We start from the raw sequence: 27,370 nt of genomic DNA, 5'->3' as shown, positions 1-27,370 counted from the left end.
GGGTGAACTTTTAACTAGAAATACACATACCAAACTACTGTCCAATAATATAGGAAATTTCTCTTATACCTGGCATCCAGTATGCCCTCATACTCCGCCAGCTGTCTCATGAAGCTAGCATTGGGACGGGTGATACTGCGCTTCTGTTTGACGAAGTTATACGCTTTTTCCAGAGACCAGCCGTACTCTTTCATGGCATATGCTATTACCGTAGAGGCCGAGCGGCTTACGCCCATCTTACAGTGAACCAAGCATTTGGACTGATTCTTTCTGCAGAGTACAGAACATGAAGGTGTAAAAATTCACATTGAAAGAGTCAAGTATGTTGCTTATTTTTAAAGAAATCTAAAATAGAGCCTTACTTTGCTTTGACAATGAAGTTGTAGGTCTCGTTCCAGTGAGCCAGTAAGTCTGTGGCCTCGTCGTCATACACTCGGACATTGTGGTAGCAAAATGTTCCTGGGAAAAAGTTATCTATTTCCCTCGTGACATTTAAGATGTAGCCCACCCTAAAACAGCAATACATTTAGAGATCCCATAAATTACATCTGGAAAACAATTAAAAACCATATGCATGCAAATTTATTCTTATTCCTTACATCAGGTACTAAAAACACACCCTGTTTCTTGCTGTAAAAAGAAACGGCTTTACGAATTTACTCTGAACTTTATCTGAAACAGGAGAAAATGTTGCCCTTTAAGAGGTGATATGATACACACTCACCTTAAACTTTCACCTTTACCTAACATTAACCCATTTAAAGAAGCAGTATGTTGAGAGAAACAACAGCATGGGAAGAAAACAAGCTGTGGATGTCAGTAAAGGTAGAAGTAAAACTCACCCAGTTTCCTGAAGCTCCTCCAGATTTGAAGCATTCCATTCAGAACCCTGAAAGATTAACAAGGCAAATTACATGCTTTTTAGGTAAATTTGCACCTCATATCTGACAAAAATCATCTGTCCTGCTATAGAACTAACGAGCTTTTTATATAAAAAAAATACAATTTCCTTGCTTAATTATTTATTTATCTTGGGGTAGGGTGACCTAGGGGAAAGGGACAATGGGAATTGGCAGGTGTGATAAAAGCAGCACTAACCAGATAGAGATGGTCAAAGATGAGCGTGGCTTTGTCCATCTGCCCAAGAATAAGCAGCATCTCATTGTCAATGAACTCTTTGTACTCTTTTAGGTTGCAGTTCATCTGTCGCTCCAGCTCACTACGAATCTAAAGGAAAAACAAACATCACTGACTTAATCTCAGTAAATGTTCTGTTTTAAACCCTGTTCACACCTACTATTAAGATCCATCTCAGACAATCTGAACACAAGAGGTCAGCCGAGACACATTGCAGGGTCCTGTGTCTCCTGTGACCACTTATGATCAGATTTTGCACTGTCTGCATTTCATGCTGACCTCTTTGGACGTGACATTTTCAAGGTCCTGGCACATCATGATACTCCTGAGTTTAGTTTTGATTAAACATTCTGTTCTCTCCCTCTCTGTTGGCCTGAGGAACAGAAACATAACACAACCTAAATCAAGGGTTCAAGAAAGAGCATCATTTAAAGGTGAAGGGAACCCATTTTATTTATTTGCTTTATTATTATTATTATTCATAAAGTCAAAATTACATTTATAAAATAAAGAGATAAAACATGTATTGTTTCATTATAGCTCTACCATTCTTTTTTTCCAAATAAAAAAGAAAAAAAATATATAAAGGATGTATGAAAAAACATACAAAAAAAGCCAGAAAAGAAAAATAGATGCAGATGACCACTGATTATTAAACATCAAATATTAGATTAAACTGTGACAACATTTAACAAATATGTCTGGCTTTTGTGCATGGTCTCAGTGCATGGTCACAAAAGAATAAAACAAAAAAAAAAAATCCATTCCAAAAAACTAATCAAAATGTTCATTTAAATCTGCTGGTGGGTTTCACAAGTGCAAAGGACTCTGGGCTTTCAGGGTTTGCACTCACTTGTTAACAAAGACTGCAGGAGAGTCGGGTCGCAATGTTTCCAGGTCCTGCATGGCATTCCACTCGTTGATGCAGCTCTGTTCGGAGCTGATACAGCTCTCATAGTACCCCATCCATGTGAGTGCCATGCCTCCAGGGAAATAGTTGTACCTTCGTGACACCTCACATGCCTTGTGTAAAATCTGCAGTGCTGACCTAAAGGAAAAGCAGGTTAAAGGTGAGCAAGAAGGAGAGACCTGTACAGTTTGTCTCAGTAATGAGTTTAAATGATCATGATGTGATCTTAAAATAGATCAAACTGTATCCCATCTGAGTGAAGTAAACTGACATTGGTCAGTCACATCGTCACTTTAAACATGGTTTACATCAAATACCATCTGGTGATCTGATATTCACTCTACCATGTTACAGCCACAGTACTTTTGTGAAGGAGTCACTAGATGGCAGTGTGGAGCTCTATTATATTTAAGGATGTCAAACTCCCAAAGCACCTGTGAACATCTGAAAAACAGTCCACTCACATCATTTTCAACCCCCCGAGGAATTGTTTTTTTTTTTTTTTTTTTTTTTTTTTTACCCAGTAACAAACAAGAGCACAAATTCACCCAGCCAAGTAGACAAAGGCTCGCGTTGGAAAAAATTATTTAAAGGGATACTCCACCCCAAAATGAAAGTTTTGTTATGAATCACTTACCTTCATGTTGTTCCAAACCGTAAAAGCTTCGTTCGTCTTCGGAAACACAATTTAAGATATTTTGGATGAAAACCAGTTGGCTTGTGACTGATCGTAACGTTATGAAGCGACGAGATGGTACTGCATACGCTATTCTGTGTCAGCCGCGCTGCACAGATGCGCTGTTTTCATTCAAATTAAAGCGTAAATTCACACAAAAAACGTATCCTTGTGTCGCGGCTGACACAGAATAGCCTACGGAGTTTCCATTCAGCGGATATTCTCCAAAATGTTGTTACAGTGATGCGGAGAGACACAGAGGAGACAAATTGTTGAATAAAGTCGTTATTTTTGTTTTATTCGCATACAAAAAGTATTCTCGTCACTTCATAACGTTACGGTTGAACCACTGATGGCAGATGGACTACTCTGATGACGATCTTTCATCCTTTTCTGGACCTTGACAGTGTAATTAACTAGGCAGTCAATGGGACAGTCACAAGCCTCACGGTCTTTATTAATTACAAAATTTTCATTTTTGGGTGGAGTAACCCTTTAACTTGATTGGGAGAGATGACTGTAGGATTTATCATAACATGAAATACTGTTAAAATAGCAGTTCTGAGTGATTGTCTGAAGTTTTTTAGTTGATTTATTTTATTATCTTATATTTTATTTTAAATCAGGTTTAACAAGTAAAACTAGAAAAAGGTGACCCAACAAGACCCAATATAGAACATGAAAACAAGTCATTCTATATATTAGCATTTCCACTACAAACTGAAATGTGAGTTTAAATTGCACTAGCTCATTATTTATTGATGCTACTTTCTCACCACATGGCCTGGACTGACACTGGCTTGAAGATGTGTGTGTGCGCGGCAGTAGTCACACTGAAGCCCCTGGAGACATGGGAAGAGAGGTTAAATAAGGCCATCATACATCATTACAACAGAACTACAACCTCTCTAAATAACAATAAAAAATAAGAAATACTTCAATATTATATTGTATAATATTGTCATTGTCTTCATTTTCTGTTGACAAATGAATTTAACATAATCCACGTTATCTACATTAGTGCATCAAAATTTGAAGTGTCATCAGACCAGCAGCAGCATTTTCTCTCCATATCCAGAGGGGGCAGTACTCACCCATCACCATCTAAATGAATCTTGGTGTCACTCCACAATGGCAGCACCATCCCAATAGAGCAGTTCTTACTGTAAATGAAAGAAAAACTCCCTTATTTGACTTAACGTAATGTCCCTGCGGGAGGTAAAAAAAAAAACTCTTAAACTTGTCTGTTTGATGATACAACTGTATTTGATTTTTAAGTTACCTGTCTTTGTTGCTGAAGTCCATGCCCAGCAAGATGTTTTCCTCAGTGTCTTGACGGCCATTTGTGTAGACTACCACCATGTACCGCACACGGTCCGACCACACGCTCTCTAACCGCACTGCCTGCGGATCACAGTTGATTGACACAAGTTTGGTTTGTGTAAAAACTGGGCCCACATAAACACATATACAGGCAAAAGCACAATATATTAAACACATTAACATACTGAATAGTAGAACAGATCACCTGAAAATGTAAAATTTGGTCATTATTCACTCACCCTCATGTCATCTTTCTCTATGTAAGACAACAAAAGCATTTTGAAGAATCTTTACGCAACTTTTTACCATATGTCTGTCAGGCTCGTCAAACATTGTGCACTATATATTAACTCTTCAAAAGCAGTGGTTCTCAGACTTTTTGACTCCAAGGTCCCTCACTGTCAAACAGTATTCAATACCTCTCCTATTCGCCTAATAAAACAAATAAATTGTGTGTGTATATATATATATATATATATATATATACATATATATATACATATATACATACATACATACACACAAGCTGATGACACGCCTGCCGTGAGATGTTTAGCATGACATGCAGCGGCACCGTCTCAGTCTCTGTCCGGCAATGGTGAAATAATTATAATGCTTTAGGTGAGGTACAATTCATATTTCTTCATTAAATAACTGATGAAGCAATTTGAAAAAATTTCAAATTTCACACGGTTGCGTTTAGGAGCAGTGGGTCTGCAGCAGTGCAGAGATCGTTTCCGCATCGAGTCTATTTTTTGCTGCACTGCACGCGCTGAATTAAAGTAACAGCGCATTGTTTGCGGTAAATATGAACATGCAATGACACAAAAAGTAGAAATTACACCATAAATGCATATAATTAAAGTATACTGTGTTTCACAGCCAACACATAGGCTATGGTTTTTGTCTATGTTTAAAGGAAAGAACACTTTTAGATAAACAAGGCAATAATTTTAAAGTTCTTAATGAACAGCAGGATTGCTTGTAATAAAGATTTAAATGCAAAAGAAAAGGCAGTAGAGCTGACTGTTTCTGTCAATGGTAAGTTTTAATTTAGAATGTTTGTGATAACGTAAAAAAAAAAGTAGTTTAAATGTTTTGCTTTAGAAACTAAATATATAAATCTAAAAGTAAAAAGCATTGAATAACTGATGAAAGATTGTATTACTGTACTTTGTAAAAAAGAAACACAATGTTGAAAAAGCATTTTAAGTAACAATGTTTAGATTTAAAATTTTAAAAATGGATAATTGTGGTGTTTGTGTCAAACAGCCATGGATCAGGAGTAGACTCCTGTATGAAAGCACAGTTTGTGCTGCTTCTGTACCACACATGGACTACATACACACTACAAACAGAGTATGTGTGAACCTCACATACAGCTCACAAAATCAGGCTAGCACCGTGTAAGCTATTGTGCAACAATTACATGATTGTAAAAACAAAAATACAGTGCATGATCAAACCTTTAGGTGAGATAAATATCTATTTAAAAAAATCCTCTCACAAGAGTCACCTAAGAAAGGAAGTAATTTTCAAAAATAAAATTCAGGCCCTGAATAAATGTCTAAAAAATCTTGATTGGATCATCACTATAAATAATACTACATGATAAAAAGAAGGCTTTAAAAAGATCGGTATCGGTGATTGGATCGGCAGATACTGCTTTCTATGATCGGCGATCAGCCTCACAAATCCTGATCGGAGCACCCCTAATATATATAAACTCAAATAATGTCAGTTTAATGATGTACAACTTTGTTTTTAGTGTTTTAGGATCTTAAATACAATTGTGTTAATGTTATTAAATATTATAAATATTTTTGAAATATTTTTACTTAATTTGGGCAACCATGGAAGTGTGGCGATGCCCTCCAGTGGGCCCTGGGCCCCTGGTTTGAGAAGCACTATTCTAAAGTCATTGCTTTGTGTGAGGAACAGACTAAAATTTGACATTTTTTATAACCCATGATCCCACCAATCCTCTCAAACTATAAATTTTTGCCACCACAGGTCATCGATGCTTCGTTACTTTGTTGTTTTGGGATTGGAATGTCATGAGGTTTAGTGAATAGTGACAGAATGTTCTTTTTGAAGATAAATGCAGCTGCATGCACAGTAATCGACACATCACAGGTGATTGACACTAGTATTAATACAGATTTCATCATGGAACCTTCTGAAACAGCAGGTATGACATTTTAACAAGCCTTAATAGAAAAGAAAACAGTCTTCAGGCAACACTTTGACAACGAATCCCATTCAGCCTGACTGCATATAACTTACTGCCAAAATGTTAGTCATTGACAATGTGTGTTCTCTCACCAATTTGATGCGGTCTTCAGAGCGAAGAATGTTGATCATCACCTGTAGATGCTGAGGTAAGTCACCTGTTGAGTGAAACCATCATTACAGTCCAAACAAAACTATGACAACTACTTTGTTTACATTGACACCAGCGGCGTCTCAAACCCTTAACGAAAATCTATTGAAGAAAAACAACCATAAAAGTAAACAAGATAACTAACGGTGATGTCATATGGGGTGAGTATAAAAGTCAAGGTTTATAAGAGAAGCTGAGCCAAGAAGAATGCCTGATGAGTGATTCAAATCAGTCTTTATATGTTGGGTGGGAAGATAACAGTATGCTTTCAATTAACATTTTTATAGCTCTGCTGATTTTACGATATTCCAGAGAACAAAGTGTACACATACACAGAGGTAATGTGGAAAGATACATGAAAAAGGAGTTGTTTCTTATATTTACATATCTCAGATAATCATATTTAAAATAAATGATAAAGCTTGACATGAATAAGTGACTTTTGGCTGCATTGTGATCAGGTGTGTGTAAATAAGTTCTACCCTTTGTGCCAAAGATTTCAATAATTATAAATCTTAATCTAGTCCCTCCCCTTTTAATGCAAGTCAATAAGAGAAACCAAGTCTTGGAAACACAAGATCTTTTTTAAATTTCATTCTCCTCCTTTCACATAGACAGACTAACTCCTTTGACCTCTGACTGTGGTGCGTTCCTACACAAACAAAGCTCCTCCTACTTGTGTAAGTTTTGGCAGAATCCATGAAGCTATCATGTAACTGGTGTAGGACGTGTGGGAGGCCAATCAAAGTGTATGAGCAGGTTAAGAAGAGCAAAGCCAAAAATGTGAAAACCATATAAACTCAAAGCTTAAGAGCCAAAGCCTGTCATGTAGACTCAACAAAACAGATGACATAGTCTGTGGTTTATTGGCTGCTTTGCATTCAGGACATAAAAGAAAAAAAAACAGGGTACATTTTTCCTCCAACAAAACGAGCCCCTTTGTCTTCTCAGTCTCAATGCAAAGTATTTACATAACTTTACATGCTTATCTGATAAAAATTGATCTGTAAGAGAATAGCTAAGGCAGCGCAGGATCTCGGAGCACAGCTTTGATCAGAGCTATATCTCATTATAGTTCCCAATTCACTGTGAGTGCCTGGAAAAGAGTGACCAGTACACCAACAACAACAACAACAAAAAACACTTTTTGCTTTGCTGAAAAGGCATTCAAATTTGTAACAATATGAGGATGAGTAAATTAGGACAGAATTTGCATTTCTGGATGAGCTATTAGTTTAATGATTATTCTAAACGACTGAGCACAGTTTGACACACAGTTTTCTCCACCAGTTATGATTTTGGCAGCGATTCATCATTTAATTTCAGGAGTTTTGTCACGATGAGCCACATCCCTGTGACTGTCACTGAAATTTGATGTGGTTAAAATTAAAGTATTCTAGACCTCAGTCTTAAACAAATCTACTCACAAAAATAATTTAATATAAGGTCAACACACATTTTATCTCTTTTCAAAATTGCACTCACTTAAACAAAGTAATTTTAAACATTTAAACCAAATCAGCATTTTTAAAAAAATAATTTCTGAAGGATCATGTGCCATAGACGCAGAAAATTCAGCTTTGCCATCATAGAAAAAAAAATTACATTTTTAAAATAGGCTATATTAATCTAGAAAATTGTACTGTAGTAACATTTCACAATATTACTGGTTTTACTGTACCTTACCTTGGTGAGTTTAAAAGGCGAATTCCTACTAAAACACAAAATGATTGTGCCGACCCCGATCTTCTGAAAGGTAGTGTATTTTCATACGTACATTGAACGCATCTCAAAAGATTAAGAAAAATGCAATTCCTCATGATATGACCTTTTTAATTGCCTTTATGCTTTACTTGGACTCTGAAGAACTTTTCCTTTATCTCATTGTTTCATTCAAAAAGACGAGCAGTAGAGGTGCGAATCCACTTGCAAATATTTATGGTGTATCTTGCCTTAGGAAGTTGGACAGTGTTTAATAAATCACCACTGATACTATTTTTTGACTTGTCTGGGTTGCCGGCACCATGGGAATGCAAATAGAGGTGACTGATGACGTCAAAAACAACAACAACAACAACAACAACATTAGCAGGACCAAAATAAGATAGAAATCTATGTCATCAACATCTAAAAGCAAGGATATTTAAAGATGTCAGCATGGAGAGAAGATTAGAGCTTTATTTACATTCAAAATGAGTACCAAGGATTGTAGCAAAAAATGTAAGAAGGTCTTATTGAGGAAAAAAAGCTGAGCTTTTCTCACTGTCAGAGAACATTTTGTACCTAGACTGTTACAGAGGAAGAGAAACCCTACATCGTCTAGTCTAACACAGACATCCGCAGTTTCGCAGTAGAGACAGCTGACTTCTCCACCTTTTAGTGCTGTGATGCAATTGTACTTTTTACAAATCTTTTAATTCTTGTAATCTAATTCCAGATCTTCTAGACTGTCTGCGTACAGTAAGTCACTTCTAGGAAGTCTTTGTCTTGTTCCTCTTGTGACTGATGGGCAGTTGAGTTATTATTCGTACAATGTACAAAAAGCTCATGACTCAAGCGAAGCTCCAAGCCCATGTGCCCTGAGGTCAGACAATATGTAAACACAAAACCGCTTGTCAAACCTGCAACAACTCCCTTGTGATAAGCACTACTGATGCGTTCAAACCAGTCAAATCGAAACTTCATGTCCCAAACAAGAAGTCAGGGGACAGTATAATATTAGACATCTGACAAAACAGATGCTTGATAATATTAGGGGTTCATAACAGGAAAAAATGTCAGTCTAATTCTGTTGTGATAGTCAGTGCATGCATAAAGCTTGAGGGTTTATTGTGTCTGCATAGTGTTTAGTTTCTCTCATAACAGATTAAATTTGCCTGGAGCAAATGTACACCCTTCTGTTTAGCAGTAAACATGTCCTTTAAATTAGCATGTTTAATAAATTCAACATTTCACACTATTAGAAAGTGCTGGACGGATGGCGGTTAGGACATCTGTTTTTGTGCATTTATGACATTCCTTAATTGATTGACTAATTAAATGTCTCAGATCAATTGCACAAATGCTTGTTTTTCTAGCAGTGGCTTTGTATTGTAGTTAAAATCATAGTCGTACTGTAGTATAAACTACTGTAGTTAAAAACTGTTCGTGAATTGTGTCCTCCAAACTAAAAACACAATATCGTTATATTTTTTCAATATTTGTTGAGTAAAACAATTGTCACATTTTATAAGCCGTACATGTATTAATTACAATTTCTGTTGGCCAAAACAATGGTTTTATAATCTTTTAACATTTCTGCGGTTTAATGAATAACTGTTGTTTTTCATAACTCGCATAACATACTTGTAACATTTACCTATAATTGGTTGTTTAACTGGCAGATTGTGACAACTTACCCCATATAATGTCAAAACATGCCCCACTATTGGTATGCATGTCTAATATATTTTTAATGTTAAGTATGTGCCTACACAGAAAGTATAACAGCCTCTCTACCTTTATGTTTCTTTCTCGTTTCAACTGTCTCATAAATTAGAGGCTAAATAAAAAAAAAAATTTTTTTTTAAAAAGGTAACACTTTGTTTTGATGGTTCCCTTTAGACATTCTGTTGACTATAAGTAACTTTGCAACCACGTCAACCACTAGTCATTAGAGTATTATTAGACTATCTGTTAACACTTATAAATATGTCAACTTCTTCCTCTAACCCTAACCTAACAGTCTAATACTCTAATGAGAGTTAGTTGACAAGTTACCATATAGTCAACAGAATGTCTAAAGGGGACCATCAATATAAAGTGTAAGCAAAAAATATTATATTATATTTACATAATAAAAAATTTTAAGGACAAAAAAAAAATTCTGAGCAAACAGGAAAACTGTTAACTCTGTATTAACATAGCTGCATCATAAACCTCATAAAACCACCAAAAAGCACATAAAACAAAGATGTTCCATGTGCCCTGTCTATAAGAAGTGATGTTCTCACAGTGCCAATGTGCTGAGCTAAATTGCTAATCTGGCTAATCCACACACACACACACACACACACACACACACACACACTTGTCTGGGACACGCTTAGCCAGCACTGAGTCTGTCCATCAGCCGGACAGCATCTGCTGCCAAATTTCTGAATTTCTCTCTCACGACAGACACAGCATGCAGTAAAGTCATTCTTAAAAATGACTATGGTAACCATAATTTCCACCAAACACTATAACTCCAACAGTTATTGTCATTAATTTAAAACTGCAGCAACACAACTGAAGTACAGTACAGTTAATAAAGGATTGAGGTCCAAATAACATTGCCCGTACTGTGATTAAAATTCAAGTATACTTGCTGACACAAGGCAGAAACACACTAAAGTGTGATGTAAGGAGATGAATTTCATAGAAACCCCTCAAATGCAAACATGGACTCACCTGCATGTTTGTGGTGAGGATGACCTCTCTGACCCTGCGGACAACTGCCCTGCTGCAAAAACAGAGCGGCCCCCTTGACCATCAAGAAACTCTCGCTTAGACTGAAAAAGATAGAGCAAAAGAAAGGGTAGAGAGGAAAAAAATGTGAGAAACGTGGGCAACAATAAAAAAAAAACACATGCTCGCATGACATATCATTCAATGTAATACCACAAAACCCACAGAGACCTAAAAGTTGTAGATATGGTTTTTTCTTATATCATATATATATATATATATATATATATATATATTTTACATATATTTATCACTATACAGTCGTGGCCAAAAGTTTTGAGAATTACATAAATATTGGAAATTGGAAAAGTTGCTGCTTAAGTTTTTATAATAGCAATTTGCATATACTCCAGAATGTTATGAAGAGTGATCAGATGAATTGCATAGTCCTTCTTTGCCATGAAAATTAACTTAATCCCAAAAAAACCTTTCCACTGCATTTCATTGCTGTCATTAAAGGACCTGCTGAGATCATTTTAGTAATCATCTTGTTAACTCAGGTGAGAATGTTGACGAGCACAAGGCTGGAGATCATTATGTCAGGCTGATTGGGTTAGAATGGCAGACTTGACATGTTAAAAGGAGGGTGATGCTTGAAATCATTGTTCTTCCATTGTTAACCATGGTGACCTGCAAAAAGAAACGCGTGCAGCCATCATTGCGCTGCATAAAAATGGCTTCACAGGCAAGGATATTGTGGCTACTAAGATTGCACCGAAATCAACAATTTATAGGTTCATCAAGAACTTCAAGGAAAGAGGTTCAATTCTTGTAAAGAAGGCTTCGGGGCGTCCAAGAAAGTCCAGCAAGCGCCAGGATCGTCTCCTAAAGAGGATTCAGCTGCGGGATCGGAGTGCCACCAGTGCAGAGCTTGCTCAGGAATGGCAGCAGGCAGGTGTGAGCGCATCTGCACGCACAGTGAGGCGAAGACTTTTGGAAGATGGCCTGGTGTCAAGAAGGGCAGCAAACAGCAAAGAAGCCACTTCTCTCCAAAAAAAACATCAGGGACAGATTGATCTTCTGCAGAAAGTATAGTGAATGGACAGCTGAGGACTGGGGCAAAGTCATATTCTCAGATGAAGCCCCTTTCCGATTGTTTGGGGCATCTGGAAAAAGGCTTGTCCCGAGAAGAAAAGGTCAGCGCTCCCATCAGTCCTGTGTCATGCCAACAGTAAAGCATCCTGACACCATTCATGTGTGGGGTTGCTTCTCATCCAAGGGAGTGGGCTCACTCACAATTCTGCCCAAAAACACAGCCTTGAATAAAGAATGGTACCAAAACACCCTCCAACAGCAACTTCTTCCAACAACCCAATAACAGTTTGGTGAAGAACAATGCATTTTCCTGCACGATGGAGCACAGTGCCATAAGGCAAAAGTGATAACTAAGTGGCTCGGGGACCAGAATGTTGAAATTTTGGGTCCATGGCCTGGAAACTCCCCAGATCTTAATCCCATTGAGAACTTGTGGTCAATCCTCAAGAGGCGGGTGGACAAACAAACCCACTAATTCTGACAAACTCCAAGAAGTTATTATGAAAGAATGGGTTGCTATCAGTCAGGATTTGGCCCAGAAGTTGATTGAGAGCATGCCCAGTCGAATTGCAGAGGTCCTGAAAAAGAAGGGCCAACACTGCATATACTGACTCTTTGCATAAATGTCATGTAATTGTCGATAAAAGCCTTTGAAACGTATGAAGTGCTTGTAATTATATTTCAGTACATCACAGAAACAACTGAAACAAAGATCTAAAAGCAGTTTAGCAGCAAACTTTTTGAAAACTAATATTTATGTAATTATCAAAACTTTTGGCCACGACTGTACATCATTTTAAAATGTTTTGTGAAGGAATGGCTACTGAAAATTCAGCTTCACCATAATAGAAATAAATTACATTTTTAATATATATTAAAATAAAACAAAATGGTATTTTATATTGTAATAATATTTCACAATATTATAATTTGAATATAAAACTGACAAGACATCACAATATGTTATTATTAAGTCACAATAAAATAAGAGTGAGAGGGTTTCTGATAAATATACAGTAAATATAAACAGTATATACAATAAATATACAGTATATGTTTCCATTCTATCAATATAAAATATAAAACATTTTGTGAATAAACAATGACTGCATATCTTTACATCTCTGGGGTTGAATTTTGCAAGTTAACCCATCTCACCATCACTCACCTGTATGCTCGTGACAGGTGCTTTAGGTCTGTGATTTCAGGTGTTGCAGTAATTAGCCTCACATGCAGTTAAACACATTTATAGAAATGTGAACCACCTGAGGCTCACTATTAATGCACTGTGGCACAAGTAAATCTAAATGGAAACTCAGTGCTGGGAAAAGACAGGACTACAGCTGGTAAGGTGAGAAATGCTCTCAATATCTTGCAGAGATTACTGAGCTGTCAAGCAAACACTCTTGTCTATTATCAGTCTGTCATAACCGGGCAGGGACGGTTCACATTAATTAGACTGAACACGGTGTGATTTTCAAATAGTTGTATCTCGGCAAAATATTGTCCTATGCCAACAAACCATACATCAATGGAAAGCTTATTTATTCAAAACTGACACTTAAGACTGATTTTGTGGTCCAGGGTCACATATATATGTCAGTGACTTGTCAGATAACTAGTTGTTGACTGTGGCTCCATTCATGCAGCACACATCAAGTCAACACGCTCTCTAAATCACTCTCCTGAATATTTAAAGCAGTCACATCAGTTAAACAATGAAGTTGTCACTCTCTTTTATAAGAGAACTGTTTATAAACAGAACTGTAATTAGGACTGTTCTGCTTGTGTGAATAATTATGCAATATGTGTTGACAGACAGACAGACAGACAGACAGACAGACAGACAGACAGACAGACAGACAGGCAGACAGACATATAGACAGACAGACAGACAGATAGATAGATAGATAGATAGATAGATAGATAGATAGATAGATAGATAGATAGATAGATAGATAGATAGATAGCATACACTCAAAAAGATCACGGGTAGGCTATTTAGGAGTGGCTACTCAAAACCATCATGGTCTAGGGCAGCCAAAATATTTTGGGGTAACATTGTTTTCTCGGCCTACAGTGGCTATGACCCTTTGCTGACTCAGCCCTCTCATTTTCCTGACTGGACAACTATCACATGATAAGCAACCGGCAACAAAACTCACATTGTATCCCGACCCCCCACCTCACCCTTCTCTTTATTTCTTTCCTACTTCCTCCTCCTCCCTTTCTCTTATTCCCCTCTTCAACTTTCTCACCCTCCCTCCAAAGGCCTCAAGGGTGTCAGCACATCACAGAGGCTTTTGTTTCCATCCTCCTCTCTTTTGTTTCTGCTGCGTTCTCTCTCTGTCCGCCCCTCTAAGTGAGTTATGTGAAGGCTGGAAGCAGCTCAGCACCGTTGGACTGATGGATTGAGTCATGACAGCTGAAAATGACGATACACAAGCCCTGAGTTGAGTTCACTCATCTCAAAGAGTGTAATTATGATGTGAGTAAGAGTTTTGAGAAGAAAAACCGCTCTAAAAACGTCTCTGTCCCCGTTTCACTTGTATGTTTAGAGTCAGACACAGATGGATACATGGTACCTGGTGTAAGATGAACAGCCCTTTGGTAGAAAATCTGGATTGAAAAATGCACCACAAATATAAAGTTGTCAATTTTCTTTCCTGATGAATATAATAAAAAAGTATACACTGTGAAAAGTTACATTTTTAAAAAAAAAAAAGTATAGTGCAAAAACCTGTTAATTGGTTAACTGTAAGAGTTACTTCAGCATGTATGGTGAAAAAACTGTACATGTTTTAACATTGCATTATATGCAATTTTGCTGTAAAAATGTAAAATGTGTGGATTTTAGAAGTTAAAACTATGACCATAGAAAAATAATTCCTTGCATGATACAAAAGATAATATTATTTTATTTAAATAATTGTGTTTCTTTTTATTTTTGTCATCAGTAATGTACATTAGGTTAAGTTTTTTTTTTTTACTGTATAGCTTAATTTCAATCACTTGGACCAAACAAGCTAAAAAATCAATTAAAAAAAGGTCAAGGAATGTATTCCACTGTTTCTAGCAATTTTCATTTATATGCAATGAAGTAATTAAACAGCAACATGTGAAAGATGATGCTAGTGAATCAGTGAATCAGAATTTTGATCCGATTCAAAAAGACAGTTTGAACTGATTCATGAAATTAGTTGAAACTTAACTCAAATACTGTTTTTGCTACTGGAATTTAATTTAACTTTAAACTTTAAAATATGGACATATTCTAAACTAATGTTTGAAATGGTCAGATACAAATGCATTAAAACAGTTGCAATTCTCATTGGCTACGTTTACATGCACCCAAACAATCTGTTTGTAATCGGACTGACGGCTCAATCGGATTGAAAAACATTCATATAAGCACCTTAATCGATCCGATTGGGCTCGATCCGATTGGGCTCGATCCGAATGGAATTTCGATCGGATTGAAGGGGGTGTTTTATTCCTCTTCTAATACGATTGAGAGTGCATGTAAACACTCAATTGGACTGAACCACGAAGCTGAAAGGACTGCGCATGTGCAATGATGCAGAAATAACGTATATAATAAAGTGTGCATGTAAACGTAGCCATCGTGTTGCTTAATATTATACTGACAGCAATACAGAAAAAATATCTGCCCACCCAGGGCCAACTTCTGATTAACTCTCACTCACTTTCTCCCAAACGCATTTACACACATATTTTCTCTACAACCCCTCCACAAATGCATAAGCCAAAAATACTTTCCATATCACAACAAAGTACAGTATCAAACACAAAAACACATGCAGGCCTAACAAGCCCACATTAGTGTTAGTAAATTCATGTGAAGGTCATGACTCATTTGGCACTGCATCATCTTAGTCTGACATATTTGTAAAATGGCCATATGCAGGAATAAAGTGGTACATTGACTCTTACAGTATATAATGCTATAATGCTATATAAAGTTTGTGCAAATACAAATTGCAAAATCAGACAACTGCATGCCTTTCATTCAGATACAACATCCACATCACTACCTCTCAGGTAACACTGGCAATTACTCTTACGTAAGAGCAACAAAACTGACAAGATTTTACAGGTCAATGCAAATCTATATGTGACCAACATAAAGAACAAACATACATGTAAGATCAAAACAGAGGCCTCAGACAAATATGAAGTATGCATGAATGCTGCCAGCTGCTGTAACTGGGTCACAAATTACCTGTAGTCCAGTTTGTTGTTTCTACTGCTGTACTACAGTTATTACTCAAGAAAATGTCCAGATGATACAGCAGGGTCCACACATTGAGACCACTAATGATCATACTCACTTAAAATTTTAATTGTATTTTTTTACTACTAATTACAATACCACTCAAGTTTAGTGACAGTAAGATTTGTTTTTTCCTTTTGTAAGTTTTTCTTTTTTACGATTTCAAGTTTCTTGAGCATCAAATCAGCATATTAAAATGATTTCTAAAGGATCATGTGACACTGAAAACTAGAGTTTTGGCTGCTGAAAATATAGCCTTGTCATCATATTAATAAATTATATTGTAAAACGTTTTAAAGTAGAAAGCAGTTGTTTTACATTTTTTTATATTCACAATATTATTGCTTTTACTGTATATGTGATCAAATCATCAATTAACAACTTTCAGATGATTAATTAATATTTAACATAATATCTTAGGTTTTTTTTTTTTTTAATAACAGCAGAACTCAAGCTCAAGCACATCAAAATCTTAAAACATTGTTCATTTCCAGTTTTAAAAATCTGAATCCTTGGTTTCCAGACTTCTGGATCTTACTGTACAAGCAATGCATCACAATCAATCAAAGCCGTATATACGGAACTGCAAATTTGCATCAGTGCCGATTTCACTTAGGTCTCCTGCACCACTTCATTGATTCACTCACATGTGGTAGATCTGCCTCTGTGTGATGAATGCATTATCCACAAAGTATGGTAGCATCTTCAGCACAACTTCCTGACAGGAGTCCACGACCAGATGCATCCTGCTGCTGGCTGTAGGGAAAATCTCCCTCGCCCTGGTCCACAGCAACACACTTCGGTCAGATCTCCAGTTGCTTACGACAGAGGTAGAAAAACAGCACGCAGAGGAGAGAAGGAGCGCGTCTGCAGCCCCTACCTCGGTCTGACGCTGTCTGAGAGTGTGTGAGCAAGTTCCTACTGACACACTCCCTCCCTCCCTCTCTCTCTCTCTCTCTCTCTCTCTCTTTCTATGTATGTGTCAGTAAAAAAATAGAGAGGAGAAAAAAAACCTGTTCCCTTCTCTTTGCAGTTACACAGAAAGTGATGAAGCACTGTGGTGTGTGCGTGCATGAGATCTCTCCACTGAAATTAGAGCACTCCAAAACAGCTCTGACACTGCAAGAATCCCAGCAGGCCACAGAGATCCTGGTGTGTCTCTTGGAGAAATAAAACAGCTTAATTCCAGCAAATCTGACAGAAATGATAAAGGGAAATGGAGGAGGGAAAGCAGAAAAGATCCCAGCAGAAAATATATAAAGATTGTTCTTGTTCCTGAAGACAAGTTTTTCTGTTGGCAAAAAAAATAAAATAAATAAATACAGGCTACTAACAGCTGTTGACCTTCTTAGCCAGGACTCCTCAATGCTCGCACACACTCTAAAATTTTCTGTCCCAAAATCCTCTGGGTGCCATCCTTATATTGTCTACTGCTGTCAGACAAAGCAGGGAAGACTCTTTAAAATCTCATTAGGGGCAGAGACGGGGGATGAGTGTCCTAAGTAGACTGCAGTAAGTGCAGAGACTGGCCAACTGTCTATACTCCACTATCTGCCTGTCAACACTGCGGCTTGACTGAGAAGGACAGAGTATCGGGTCTCTCACACACACACACACACACACAAATGAAGAAGCTGTACTCAGATGAAGAGGGTTGACTCTTTCTATCTAAAAGCCGATAAAAACAGAACAAAGAGTAAACTGAGACACCAAGGAACAGAAATAGCCCCGGGGGGGGGGGGGGGTTGTCTACAAAAAGGGGGAGGGGTAGTTATTTAAGAAGGAAGGAAGGATGAATAGAAAGGAAGATGAAGAGAACTGTCTGAAATAACTAAAAGAAGCCAAGTGAATGGGACTTACTAAAGGGCATTTGGAATTTTTACTTTCAGGATCGGCAAGACCTGTGAAATGACCCAACAAAAACAGCAAACAAACAAAATGCTGCCAGGTTACACTCTTTAAAGGAATGTTCTGGGTTCAACACAAGCGATATGCTGTCAATTACCACTAAAAATAACCTTGACTCGTCCCTCAGTTTATCAAAATAAGTAAAAACCATGTGTACAGTAATTAACTTGTAATAGAAGCCTATGGGGCAAGGGTTTCCTTCAGAAATGAGGGCAGAATATTGTTTGCCACATAAGCTTATACATTGTAAAAAATCTTTTTCTTAAGTATTAGGTATCAGGTTTAGGAATAGTGACTAATCTTCACAGAATATATCTTAGAATTAAGTTAATTTTCATATATTTTCTACATTTTTCGAAGCATAAATTAAACAAAAATGATTGAGGTTTATGTTTAATACAAGATGCCAATGGGGTAATAAACATAACCTACTGTATACTTGCTGTAACACTACTTACTGTATAACTGCATAACAATCACAATCAAACATAGTTTTTCCGAATTGCTTCCTTTTTCTTCACTCAAATTAAGTGCATTTCTTGTAAGGTTTATTAAAACCGTCGCTCCGTTGAGATAAAATATCCCCTTCAACCTAACAAAATGGCCTAATAGATAACAACAGGTAGCCATGTGGTATCTTGTGCATATGTGCTACTGTAATATATATGACAGGTGTGCTTGTGAGCCTTTAAATATATTCATGATGTATATCTTAGAGCAATTAGCCTTACTTGCTCATGCTTTGACACACTTAGTCGTGAAACACGACTACACTTACAGAGCTTCCCATGTTACTCAGCACAACCATGGCAATGCTATCAGGCAAACTCCAGAACACCTGACAGGTGTCCAGATTCAGGGCGCCTGCATGTGAAGCTTTAAGCAGATCAGGCATGGGGTGTGTGTGTGTATGTGTGTGTATCATAACGGTGTGTGCTCACTGGATTATTCCAGTGTGCTGAGGACTGCACTGGTACACAAAAGTGCCACGGTCGCTTTTCTGCACACACAGGCACAAAAAGATTAAATCTTTTCTGGAAGCAGATTTTACATAACATTTCAATTATATATTTGCCGAGCAACGAGGAAAATTGAGGGACAAAAAGAGGGAGGGGTGCAAACAACACACTAATCTTTTCTCAGGTGTCAAAGCGAGAATGATGAATTGCATATGACATCAGTGTTCTCCAATCTATTGGCCACATGCCTGTATTTACACTGCCTTTTTATTAATCATATGAATTGCCACATACACTGGCCTGAGTCCAAATGATGTTGAAAAAAACTCCATTTCAGGAATGCACATTCATGCAATTTGTGCACTTGCAAGTAGAACATTTGATTCTAAGAAAAGAGCAACGTTATCGTTATTTTTAAAGAATAGTTAACCCAGAAATTTAAATTTGCTGAAAACTGACTCACGCTCAGGCCATTCAAGCTGTAAATGAGTTTGTTACTTTATCTGAAGAGATTTGGTGAATTTAGTGTAACATTTTCTGCAGAGGATCCAATGAATGCAAACGTGATGTAATGTTACATTTCTCCATATTTGTTCAGATGAAGAAACAAATGGATCAACATCTTGGATGGCCTGAGGGTGAGTAAATTTTATCTTAGGCCTATTGGTAGCTCATGCAGGTAGGTCACTTTCTATCCTGGCAGACAGTTCACATTTGTTATTGGTTGCAGTCTTTTCTCCCCAGTTTAATTTATTAAAGGGTTACTCCACCACAAAATGAAAATGTTGTCATTAATCACTTACCCCCATGTCATTCCAAACCCGTAAAAGCTTCGTTCGTCTTCGGAACACAATTTAAGATATTTTGGATGAAAACCGGGAGGCTTGTGACTGTCCTATTGACTGCCAAGTAAATTGCACTGTCAAGGTCGAGAAAAGTATGAAAGACATCATCAGAATAGTCCACCTGCCATCAATCTGAATTTTATTAAGCAATGAGAATACTTTCTGTACATAAAAAAAAAAACACAACTTCTTTCAACAATTCGTCTCCTCTGTGTCTCTCCGCATCACCGTAGCGCCACTGAGCTCAAACTGCATACGCTCTTCTGTTGAAAGTTTTTTTTTTTTTTTTTATTCATGTACAAAAAGTATTCTCATCGCTTAATGAAATTCAGATTGAACCACTGATGGCAGATGGACTATTCTGATGATGTTTTTCATACTTTTCTCGACCTTGACAGTGCAATTTACTTGGCAGTCAATAGGACAGTCACAAGCCTCCCGGTTTCCATCCAAAATATCTTAAATTGTATTCCGAAGACAAACAAAGCTTTTACGGGTTTGGAATGACATGAGGATAAGTGATTAATGGCAACATTTTCTTTTTGGGGTGGAGTATCCCTTTAAGCAGTAACTCTTCTATTCAGTGTTATTTAATTTCTGTGCATATGATCATTTTAATGTTGTTCAATTATACTGAAGTAAATGGAAATACCTCATTTTGGTATCACATACTTCCTGGTGAAAAAAAACAAACACTTAAAAACCCTGAGTTGGTTTGATGGTCTTAGCTGACTTAATATTTTCTCACAGCCTGACCAACTAAAAAGTGTCCAAAACTGCTCTGAAAACCAGCCAACAGCCTTACCAGGCTGGAAGACCAGTTAAGACCAGCAAACCAACTTAAGTTGGTTTTAAATGTTTTGATCAGCAGGGTAGGTACTGTAGCAAGACAGAAATTTTTATCGTTGGCCAAAAGTGCACTTTAATACCCAGAGACATTTTTGGATGAACTACACCATCCATCAAGATTAATGTTCAAATTTAGAGCATCAAGATCAACTGTAAATCATGTTGTTGTTTTTCTCCCCCAGAACAATTATGCAACATTTTAACTAGTATGTTTACTAATGGATCAGAGACATTGACACACACACACAAACCCTGATCCAACTACACCCAAACATAAACACAGATTGCTGTGCTTGACTGCTCCTGCCTCGGAATCTGTTTGGTGAAATCACCAGCTGGCTCAATGCTGTGCCACCTGGATGAGTTCACAGGAAAAGTCTTTGACCAGTTCAGCAGGCATTCCTGAGTACATCTCGCAAAGGGTAAGATTAGGGTTACAGCTATTAGAGGGGTCCTGTCTGTGATAAGGGTAAAATTTGGGGGGCTCCTCTGTTTAGCCTATTCATCCAGATACAACAAAAGGCATTCTTATCCAGCTATGCTTGAAATGATAGATCACAGTAGGTCTGAGAAAAAGAAATCAAATTGCAATTTTTCGGATTAAAAAAAAAAAAAAAAAAAATAAAAAAAAAAAAAAAAAAAAAAAAAAGTTTGCTTACTTGCAAGATTGCGTAATTTGGCCAAACATTCTGACCCCATGCCTAAACTTAACAACTACCTTACTAACTATTAATAGGCAGCAAATTGGGAGTTTATTGGGGCAAAATTCATAATTAATAGTGAGAATCGGTCCCTAAACTAAAGTGTGACCAAATATTTAATATCGGACAGCAATTAATATGGTACCGATGTATTGTGCATTGCTAAAAGTAATCATTTTCTCATTTACTAATCTAAATTTAAATATATCTGGGTCACCATATTACCATAAAAACTGCAGTCAATCAAACAAAATGTATTCCTCAATTGCATGAACATGCTATATATCTGCATTATAAATATTCAAAGCAATGGCATTCATCCCTTTCCACAGAGTTCAAACTAAACCACAAACTGCAAGTAACAGCATTGCAGATTCTATCATAACACATATTTCCACACAGAGTTCAGGAAAATACAAGATAAAGTCAGCCTTAGGTAAGATACAAGGAATTTGTCAGGTTCAAACCGTCCTCGTACTATCAATGGGTGTGTTACTTCAGGAATCAGTGAGCTCAGGCAGAAGGACAGGTCTTACATGTGCATAAATGAATTACATCAAATACTGTGGGGGTGTCACGTTCTGATAATTGCACAACAATAAACATAAGCTGGAATGCTCAGTCCAGGACCTCTTTATCATATAACAACTACAGTATCATTTTGTAATCTTTAGAACAGTAGCTAGCTCAGACTCTTGTGAGTCAAACTACTAGTGTTTCAGTTCCTTCTAAGTAAAATGCCTGTTTGTGTGGAAGAAGTGTTCCGTTTTGCTGATGCTGTTGTTCTTACATTGTTTTATTTAGCTCCATGCATCTGTTGCACTAGTGACTTTATCTTAACCTTATTTTTCCTCATTAAAAGAGGATTTGTTTCACATGAGCCTTTAGGACATCCTGCTCCCACAACACAACACCACTTTTCTGTCGGTTTTCTGCGCTCTGGATAGTTGCATGAAGGCATAGATTTTTAAGAATAAAGGTTGAAACATTAATTAAATTCTGATTTTAGAAGATACAGTGGCCTCAAGAAGTATTAGGCTAGTTCATAGTTCATAATGAAAATCTGCTGATAATTTACTGGCCCTTGTGCATCCAAGATGTACATGAGTTTGTTTCTTCTTTGGAACAGATTTAGAGAACTTTACACCGCTTGCTCACCAACGGAATCCTCTGCATGTGAATGGGTGCCATCAGAATAAGTCCAAACAGCTTTACATCGCTTGCTGCTCATCAACGGATCTCCTCTGCAGTGAATGGGTGCCATCAGAATAAGTCCAAACACAGCTTATAAAAACATCACAATAACCCAGAAGTATTCCAAGCAACTCCAGTCCATCAATTAATGACTTATGAGGTAAGAAGTTGCATGTTTGTAAGAAACAAATTAGGAGGTTTTAACTTAAAACCGTTGCTTCTGGCAGATTGTTAACTGAGGATTGTCAGTTAATGGTCACATGACATGCAGAAAGACAAATAAAAAAAAATATTCTTTATATTTCATTTAATATTTTTTATCTTTATTTTATTTATGTGTTTTTTGTTGTTGTTGTTGTTGTTTTACTGTTTTCATTTTAAAGACATTTATTTATTTTAATTAATTAATGATTAGAACTCCCTGCAGTTCCTTCATAAACCTCTAGGGGTTTGCAAACGCCAGTTTGGGAAACTTGCATTAAATAAATATATCAAACCCGGTAATTTTTTTACCAAGTGTTTTTAAAGTGATTTCGCAATGACTTTCATTTCAGTGTAGCTTAAGTGCCCACTAATTTTTGGGTTCATCACTGTATGTTTGCTCTAATTGGTATCTGAAAGATACTCTGTTCGGTTAAGTGGTTAAAGGGATACTCCATCCCAAAATGAAAATTTTGTCATCAGCATAGTGCCATTTTGACAAACCTGAGCAGTACGCAGGCGGCGTACGCTCTTCTGTGTCAGCCGCGTTGCGCCGATGTGTTGTTTGCTTTCAAACCAAAGCGTAAATACACGTAAAAAACGTATCCTTGTGGTGCGGCTGACACAGAAGAGTGTAAGCTGCTTGCATACTAGTCAGATTTGTCAAAATGGTGCTACGCTGATTTGGAGAGACACAGAGGAGAGGAATTGTTGAATAAAGTTGTTATTTTTTTTTTATTTGTGTACAAAAAGTATTCTTGATGCTTCATTATGTTATGGTTGAATCACTGATGGCAGATGGACTATTCTGATGATGCTTTTCATACTTTCCTGGACCTTGAGACTGTTATTTATTTGGCAGTCTATGGGACAGTCTCAAGCCCCCCAGTTTTAAGTATTCTCGTCACTTCATAAAATTCAGATTGAAACACTGATGGCAGATGGACTATTCTGACCATGTCTTTCATACTTTTCTGGACCTTGACTGTGCAATTTACTTGGCAGTTAATGGGACAGCCTCCCGGTTTTCATCCAAAATATCTTAAATTGTGTTCCGAAGACAAACGAAGCAATTACGGGTTTGGAACAACATGGGGGTAAGTGATTGATGACAAAATTTTCATTTTGGGATGGAGTAACCCTTTAAGTGCTGAGGGGACTGAACTCTTATCTATAAATCAAAGGAAGATACAGAAATCAGACACAGCCTCCATTGTGTCTGCAATCACTAACACTGGAATCTCAGAGTCCTTTTTCAATATCCTGTTTTTACAGAAACACCAAGCACTGCCTTCTGAACCAATCACAGGGCAAACACAGTGAAAAAAAGACAAAGATGGACAAAAAGTACAAAAAAAGCACTTAAAATGCGCTGAGGGAACAACTGCTTTTTCGCTTATCAGATGACCTTATGTAGGTCACACACGCCACATGTGCTTACATCCAGCAGAAGACAGACAGATGGCATTAGGGGGTTCATTCAGGAGTTCCTCCGCTCCCTTTTCTAAATTTGATCAAAATTAAAAACAATACATTTCCTTTTACTCTTCAACATAACATTCATTATCTCCGTGTTCACACGTTCTGGGGATTAGCTTGTTTGAATGTGCTTATTAAAAGCAATTCATTTACAGATACTTTTCTAAAAGAACAAAACAAGTCATTATGGTACTTTTACTGTGACCTTTGAGGATGTCATGTGACCTTTAAAATGACAAATCTTCCACTGTACACATCCTCTTCCTTTAGCTCCTCAATCTGTACTGTACCTAAGAATTTCAACTGTCTGCATGAATGGTTATTTGACCTTGTTTGGCCAATACCTAGATGGCAACACTGAAATACAGAGCAAGAGTTTCATAAAGTACTGCACATCAGTGAACAACTTGTCTCTTAAGAACTTTTCTTCCTTCCTCGTGGTGACCTAGATTCAAAGTTTGTAAGGACTGGGACATTAGTCCAATCCCAGCAGACACAAGACCTAGTTTAATATGTCCTCTAAAAGATGCTGAATGAAAAAAATGCTGAATCTAAAAACAGTCTGGACTGACAACATGTCCTCTCTATTTCAAAAGCCTTTGGCCTTATGAAACACTAAGGCTGTGACAGAAAAATTAAATATATTTATATAGTATAGTATAGTATATTTATATAGGATAGTATAGTATAAAGATGTTGCATTGATTCTTGGTTCAACATTTTTAAATTTGTGCATTGATTTATGTAATTTTCTATAGATCAATTAAAGCTGAAGTGTGTAATTTCTCCACCGCTAGCATCTCTAAACAACATAGAAAAAGTGATTTTCCAAATACTCTGTCGTTGGTCAAAAAAAAAAAGATAGTTCCACCCCCCAAAAATATCTGAAATTACACTTAAACAACATGAAAAAGCAAGTCAAATACGCTCAAAATCTGAGACCAACATCAGAGCACTTAAATCTAAATGAACTGAATGAGAAATATTTGAAACTATTGTGCAGTTTCTCTATCTTGTTTGTGTTTGCTGCAGTTTCAATCATGATTTAATTATCTTATCCTGACGCATCACAAAGTATTGAATCAACATTAATCTGATCATAACAGGCCTTCAGACTGCAAGTGAAATAGTTGCAAATACAAAAAAAAAAAAAAAAGCCCACAAATTCTCAAACCTTTTTCAAATAATTTTGACTTTGATTTTGTTTATTTATAATTAATTTTATTCTATAATTTCACAACTAAAAAAAGAAAACCAGGCTCACTGGACAAACGTGCTTGTGGTGACATTTCTGCAAAATTATATTACATTTTAAATGTTGCATGACACTTTTAAAGTAAAATGTCCAGTGAGTGGTGCTAAAAGGAAACCTACCACCTACACTAAACCTAATCAACAGTGTTAACAAACGCAAACACGAGATAAAAAACACATTTGTTGAAGCAATCACGCTATTTAAGCTTGATAACAAGTCTTTGAGGTCTTTGTTACAGGTGAACAAGTTTACTTCATCCGAAAAGCTATGCATGGCTGGTTATGCAATGCAAATGGAAAAAAAGTATTTGTTATTCGATAATCTTTTTCCTGTATTTACAAGTTTTATGAGAAGAAACTAGTTTTTCATTTCAGCTAAAAACTGCAGTGAACTGCATGTACTGTATTGGTACATTTTTGGAATTTTGCAGAAAGGCTGAAAAACAGCCAGTTTGGCTCCTAAATTTGTAATTTTATAAGCCAGTGGCACCTGGAGCCCTCCAGAAGGTACTTGGCAATATCCAACCCTACTAAACACCATTTCATCCACCGGTCAGCTTCAGTCATTGAATTACAAGAAACCAGATAGTTCTAATAAGATCTAATAATTCATTAGGAATGATATCGTGTCTGATATAGTGGGGAAAGCCAGCAAGACATTCGTCTCAAATTAAACCCACTTGATCTCACTTCTGTCGAAGAGGAGCTGAAACTGTTATAAGAACCCACTGCCATGAAAGCAGTGATCAGACGCCTGGGCTCAGATATCTCTGATTATATGTGTTAGGAACCATCTCGCAAACTACAGGGTGTGATGAAGACTCCTCCCATCATGGAACTGACAGACTCTTCATCATCTGCTTCTGACAGATTGGACCTTGGGAACAAACACACACACACACACACACACACACACACACAAATACAGAAAAACTTGAATTTAAAAGCCAGTTGTCACCTCTGATTTAGCCGCCGCTCATCGTCACTTCCAAAGTCCTGGGAAAATAAAGAGAAAGTGTGAGGGAAACGGAGTTAGTCATCTAAAACAATAGATCACCAAGACATGTCCACACTGTTCTATTTTAATTTTATTGCTTCCAGCGTTAAGATAAAGAATAGCGCAGGATGTAGGATTTTCTGATGTAATAAATCTAATTATGTCTTCACGCATCTTCTACCTAAACCAAATTATAAGTTTTAAATTCAGCATCTGTTGTGAAAATGTCAGCAGAATTCTGGAATAAATAATGGAGAGGCCAGAATCCCTCAGGCCTCGGAACTTTTCCAAATTCCACAACCTCACCCGATTCAAACCCAGCGCAACGAACAACAATCTGGCCTAAACATGGTTCTTTCCCCTCACATGATCTCTCTCTCTCTTTCTCTGCTAAATGTGTAACCTTTAAGCATAAAATAAGACCTATGTGTCCCAAATAACAAAAAAGCTTTGATAAATCACTATTCACAGCAGCGTAATATGACAAAGAAGAAATGTTCTCTCAAGGTGAAACATGAAGAATGGGGCCCTCTTCTTAAGATATGGTTTCATCATAACAAAGAGTGTTTTTAAAATAGTTCTTCACTGTATGTGACTGTGACGGCCCTGATTATTAGGTTACTGATAGTGGTATATAGCACTGAATCAAGGCCGGGGAGTGTGCCATGGTCAGATGTGACAGATGCCTGAAGGCGAAGAAACCGTGTCAGGGGAATTGGCTGTGCCAGGGTTTCTGT

The 27,370-nt window shown here is 37.0% G+C and overlaps 1 protein-coding gene across 2 annotated transcripts in view; it reads right to left on the bottom strand.

Annotated features, from left to right (window-relative positions):
- The window catches only part of LOC122134450 (protein phosphatase Slingshot homolog 1-like), a 38,114-nt gene that overhangs the window by 5,286 nt on the left and 5,458 nt on the right, over positions 1 to 27,370 (bottom strand). Inside the window, exons 2-13 of one of the 2 annotated variants that reach the window (XM_042753873.1) lie at positions 26,595 to 26,632; positions 10,861 to 10,961; positions 6,372 to 6,436; positions 4,006 to 4,127; positions 3,818 to 3,886; positions 3,500 to 3,565; positions 1,991 to 2,185; positions 1,417 to 1,510; positions 1,099 to 1,227; positions 843 to 889; positions 363 to 509; positions 70 to 270 (exon numbers count right to left, since the gene is read on the bottom strand). In XM_042753873.1, coding sequence (XP_042609807.1) covers positions 70 to 270; positions 363 to 509; positions 843 to 889; positions 1,099 to 1,227; positions 1,417 to 1,510; positions 1,991 to 2,185; positions 3,500 to 3,565; positions 3,818 to 3,886; positions 4,006 to 4,127; positions 6,372 to 6,436; positions 10,861 to 10,961; positions 26,595 to 26,632 — 1,274 coding nt within the window. Of the gene's footprint in view, positions 1 to 69; positions 271 to 362; positions 510 to 842; positions 890 to 1,098; positions 1,228 to 1,416; positions 1,511 to 1,990; positions 2,186 to 3,499; positions 3,566 to 3,817; positions 3,887 to 4,005; positions 4,128 to 6,371; positions 6,437 to 10,860; positions 10,962 to 16,893; positions 17,148 to 26,594; positions 26,633 to 27,370 lie in introns of those variants that run through there. The other variant, XM_042753875.1, reaches the window with a different exon arrangement.

Source organism: Cyprinus carpio, chromosome A5 (assembly GCF_018340385.1).
Source record: "Cyprinus carpio isolate SPL01 chromosome A5, ASM1834038v1, whole genome shotgun sequence".
Taxonomy (NCBI): domain Eukaryota; kingdom Metazoa; phylum Chordata; class Actinopteri; order Cypriniformes; family Cyprinidae; genus Cyprinus; species Cyprinus carpio.
The sequence above is the reverse complement of the archived record's forward strand: the minus strand, read 5'-3'. Positions and strand labels throughout refer to the sequence as shown.